The sequence below is a fragment of the Adiantum capillus-veneris genome, unplaced genomic scaffold, assembly GCF_014529385.1.
Source record: "Adiantum capillus-veneris isolate H3 unplaced genomic scaffold, ASM1452938v2 Hic_scaffold_827, whole genome shotgun sequence".
In the NCBI taxonomy this organism is placed as follows: Eukaryota; Viridiplantae; Streptophyta; class Polypodiopsida; order Polypodiales; family Pteridaceae; genus Adiantum; species Adiantum capillus-veneris.
The window spans coordinates 12,983-17,074 of NW_028221807.1; the positions used below are offsets into that span (position 1 = coordinate 12,983).

Genomic DNA, 4,092 nt, shown 5'->3' on the forward strand with positions numbered 1-4,092 from the left:
CTCTCTCACTAAAGGAACGGAAGGCTCTCCCTTCCGTAAGTAAAAGGAACCTTGAGCACAGTTCGGAGAACTCATCTTGAGCAAAGCGCAAACATTCATTCCGCTGCACCTTACAAGAAATGAGGGCTTGGAGGGAAGAGAACTGTGAGAACTGAAGGTTTAATAGAGTCTTCTCCAAAACAAGGATCCTTCTGGGGGATTGTGCCTTGTACAACTTGCATAGATACTCTCAGACCTCATGTGCTGACCGAAAAGATGTAAGAAGTGGTACCACTTTGTTGCTTCATGTTGGTCTAGGGCATGTTGGTATGGCTAGTGTGTCTCTTGGGCATGCTACCCAGGTTGTGCCCCCAACCCCCCCCCCCCCCCCCCCCCCCCCCCCCCCCCCCCCCCCGAAAAAAAAGAATGATGGACTTTTACCCTTAATTCTGTTTAATAGTATTTCCTATCCGTATTAGTAAGGGTGCTATATTGCTGCTAGGTCCTTCTCTTGATCTAGTTTGCAACAGATTCACTTTGTATGAGACTGTTCCATATGCTACCCATTTTACCTTCATAATTATTATCTCATGTGATGCCTCAGATGGTGTGAAGCTGGTTTGAAATGACCAGCACTTTTGGTGTCAGTGAATTGGAGGAGAAAGACACCGTTGTTCCTAGTTTGTGTTCTTGTGTGTAGCTGCACTTTCCTTCATAGGTGAATTTGGGCTCTTACTGGATTCATCTAGGTATATATCTGTGCCTATTGCTACTTGCACGCTCAAGTTTTGTCAAGGGATATCCCGGAAAATGGGTCCTTTTCAGCCCCATTAGACCGAGTTCCTTGAGAGAGGGAAAAAAGCTCAGACAGACGTTGAGTCATCTCTGTACCCATCCTTCTTCATGGGGGGATAGTGTTAATCTCCAAATAGAGTGTACTCTTGTTATCTATGTCATGCTTACCTGGGTGATTAACTTGAGCAGTGAAGTGCAAGGTTGAGTCTTAATGCAATCTACTTTTCCAAAGTTATATCAATCATGTCTGGTATTTTCATCATTTCAGAGGGACTCAACAGGGCTTAGCAATGAGAACAATGAGCTTAAGCTCAGACTGCAGTCTATGGAGCAGCAAGCTCAACTACGTGAAGGTATGAAGTCAGGTGTTAAAGTTGTGAATGAAAAGTCTTGTCCTTTTAAGTGTTTTTGTTGATGCCAGACGTGTATTTGTAGCTCATTAGCGTTTTTTTTGTACTCAATCAGCTTTGCATGAAGCCTTGAGAGACGAGGTTCAGAGGCTGAAAATAGCCACTGGACATATCCCAGGCCAGCAGGCCTTGAATCACCAATTCTTTCAAATGGCACATCAAAGCCCTCAACTAGCTTCACAACAGGCAAATCAGAAACATCCTCAACCACACTTGCAACATGGGGTCCAAGCATCTAGCAGCAGCCTTCATCAGTCCTCGAACTCGATGCAGAGCTAGCACGAGCTGACATTGCTGCTTTCTGAAACTCGTTCATAAGATGTAAAGGTGCCAAAGCTAGGGACTGCAAAGAGGTGATTTGAAGTCTTCGGCATGTGTTGAAACTGTGATGTTTCATCTGGAATTGTGTTGGATATGGACCTTGCACTAGTGGAAGAGGTTCACATGCGAGAATGCCAATGCAAAGATTTCAGCGAATGCTCTAAGCCTCTCTTCTGATTCAAGCCTCGACAAGAGCGAAAACTTGATAGACTACCATCCATGTTACAATGTCCGTTTTTTTAAATCGTGGAGGATGGTTGTATTTGGGCATATGTATTTGTTTTCTAGTATTGAATTCTTGCAGAGGAAACCCATCTGTATTGGTTCATATTGTGGGCGGTTGTGACACAGAATGTGGCTTCTAGGACCTCATTTGAAAGTGCATGGGGCCTTTGTGTGTGTGCATGTGCGTGCACGTGCGCAAGCATGAATTCAACTGCATTTCAATGAAATAAAACTTTTTAGCAGTTCCATTTGTATGCCTTTTATTGCAAGGAGAATGGCCAGTCCAAAGATGTACCAGGTGAATGAGATCATGTCATAGATAACTTTGTGCTCGGATTAAAGACTAATATGTAAAGAGTTAAGTGTGGTGGCAAATATGTCTGAAGGTCGTTCAAAATTGCGAACGGGGGATTGGGTTGTGCTCTAATAATGTGAACAATTTGGGTGCTGCAACAAGTGCCCTCAATTGGTTGTGGAAAGTGTGTTGCTTTCAAGAAACTCAGCGTTGAAGCTCTTACTCATTATTTCAAACTTGCAGATACCAAGACCTATCTTGCTTTTCAAGTGCATTCCCGAGTTTGAGATGACGAGTTCCTTGGTCTTCTTTCTTGGCAAGCTTGTCTGAAGGTTGACCATAGATGTGAGCTCTAGGAATGGGAGGTGCTCTAATACTAGATGAGTTCCTTTATGAAGATTGGCATTAAAAGAAAACAGTAGTGTAAGGTTTGCTATACAATAATAATAATGTATAGGGAGACGGCGCACCGCCTGATTTTTAGTAAAGCACGAGAGACTCCATCATGTCGTGCACTAGCCACGCTCTTTTTGTCTTCTTCATTATGTTGTGCTCTTGTTTGGTAGTCCAGTTAGAGCACTCCTGCAGCCATTCATCCAGTGTTGAAAGTACACATGAATTGAAGTTGCAAGAGCTCCTTGGTGGGGCCACCAAATGAGGGCCAAAAATTCGGAGGCGCTAGGCCCGGTCAAGAGAAGGTAGCTATTAGAGTCACTCATGATAATATTTTCTTATTTTTGTTTTTTATTTTCTTGGTGGAGTCCTCTAGTAATTACAGACCACAATCCCTCTTTGTGGGAAAATAAGGTATGGCCCCTCGTACATAAGTATAACTCATGTCGTTATCTCTAATAACCAAGATAGTACATTTGATGTTCTATGTGGTTCTTTTTACTAAGTTCTTGCACTTATAAACACTATAGTGAAGAGATCTATAATTGGCAAACACTTTCTCTCATGATGAGAAGCTGCAACGCAAGGAGAATTTTCAAAAATTTCTAATACCAATGGTTCCACGGTGCACGAACGTCAACGACAAACTAATCAAAGACAATGATGCTTATTGGAAGTAAATTATGTGGCTATGGTTTCTACACAAAGGCTTGTGGGACATCATCGATAACACAGAGACAAGACCTGCAAGGTCCAACATCAACAGGTGGACTTGACTTTGAGATGACGAATTTCTTTGATCATGTGTGGTAGCTATGGTGGGTATGCAAGTGAGCCATTCATATCTTAATGAAAATTATAATAGATTAATTAATATTATTCTAGACTTAATCTAGTACTTAAACTAATGACCAATGCACCAAGAGTATATGGTTGTGCAAAAAACAAAAGTAATTCATTAAGCATAAAGTGCCATTGTATAAGTACATACATTCTGGGTCAAGTTTCTACGAGGTAACCGATGCTCAAGATGGCATTCTTTTTTATAACAGGTTAATGGTTGCAAATCTGAGGCGTATCTAGTAGTTGGTTACTACTTGGGTGTCCATGGTAGCTTCTTCATTGCATTGGTCTTCCTAGCTATGTCCACTATGATTTGAAGAGAGGGCGCTAAAGTTCATGCATCTCAAGTGAATGCCTAGTGCTATTTATTTACTTTGTCATTTTAGGTATTTATTTTATTGACATGAGTTTGGGTTGGGTAATTTTGGAGAGGGATACTTAAGGTCCCCCATGAGAGTATACACTTCCATCAAAGCTAGTGTGTAGGACCTCTCAAAAGTTGCATGTCAAAGCCAATGTGTTGTATCTCTCAAGTGCATCAACAAGCTTTGACCAAAACTTGTAAGTAGTGGCATTGCAAACACATGCCACTTTGGAAAATGGAATTCTATGTTATTGTTGAATAGGGAATCTTTGACGTCACGATGGCTTTGCTATTGCCTTATGCATTGGAATGTGGGAGGGCTTTGTGTACTAAATGATGCTTCTAGATGAAATACTAAGGTGATTATTGATTTACTATGGTACCGACTATCACAACATCATGTTGGCATGTCTAAATCACTCATCAATAAGGGCATGATTATGAAAGTATTGGGCATCAACCAATAG

At 41.5% G+C, this 4,092-nt stretch overlaps 1 protein-coding gene across 1 annotated transcript; it reads left to right on the forward strand.

Annotated features, from left to right (window-relative positions):
* The first annotated feature begins 985 nt into the window (after nucleotides 1-985).
* LOC147416551 (bZIP transcription factor 18-like) lies at nucleotides 986-1,980 on the forward strand. The gene is made up of 2 exons (XM_086508271.1): nucleotides 986-1,127; nucleotides 1,240-1,980. Exons 1-2 carry the CDS (start codon nucleotides 986-988, stop codon nucleotides 1,461-1,463), a joined length of 366 nt encoding a protein of 121 aa, XP_086364397.1. The 3' UTR covers nucleotides 1,464-1,980.
* The last annotated feature ends 2,112 nt before the right edge of the window (nucleotides 1,981-4,092 follow it).

Bases quoted from the DNA above. Each gene is read 5' to 3' on its own strand.
- LOC147416551 (XM_086508271.1), top strand. From the start codon at position 986: ATGCAATCTACTTTTCCAAAGTTATATCAATCATGTCTGGTATTTTCA. The intron at 1,128-1,239 runs GTATGAAGTCAG...GTACTCAATCAG, and splicing joins GCAAGCTCAACTACGTGAAG to CTTTGCATGAAGCCTTGAGA.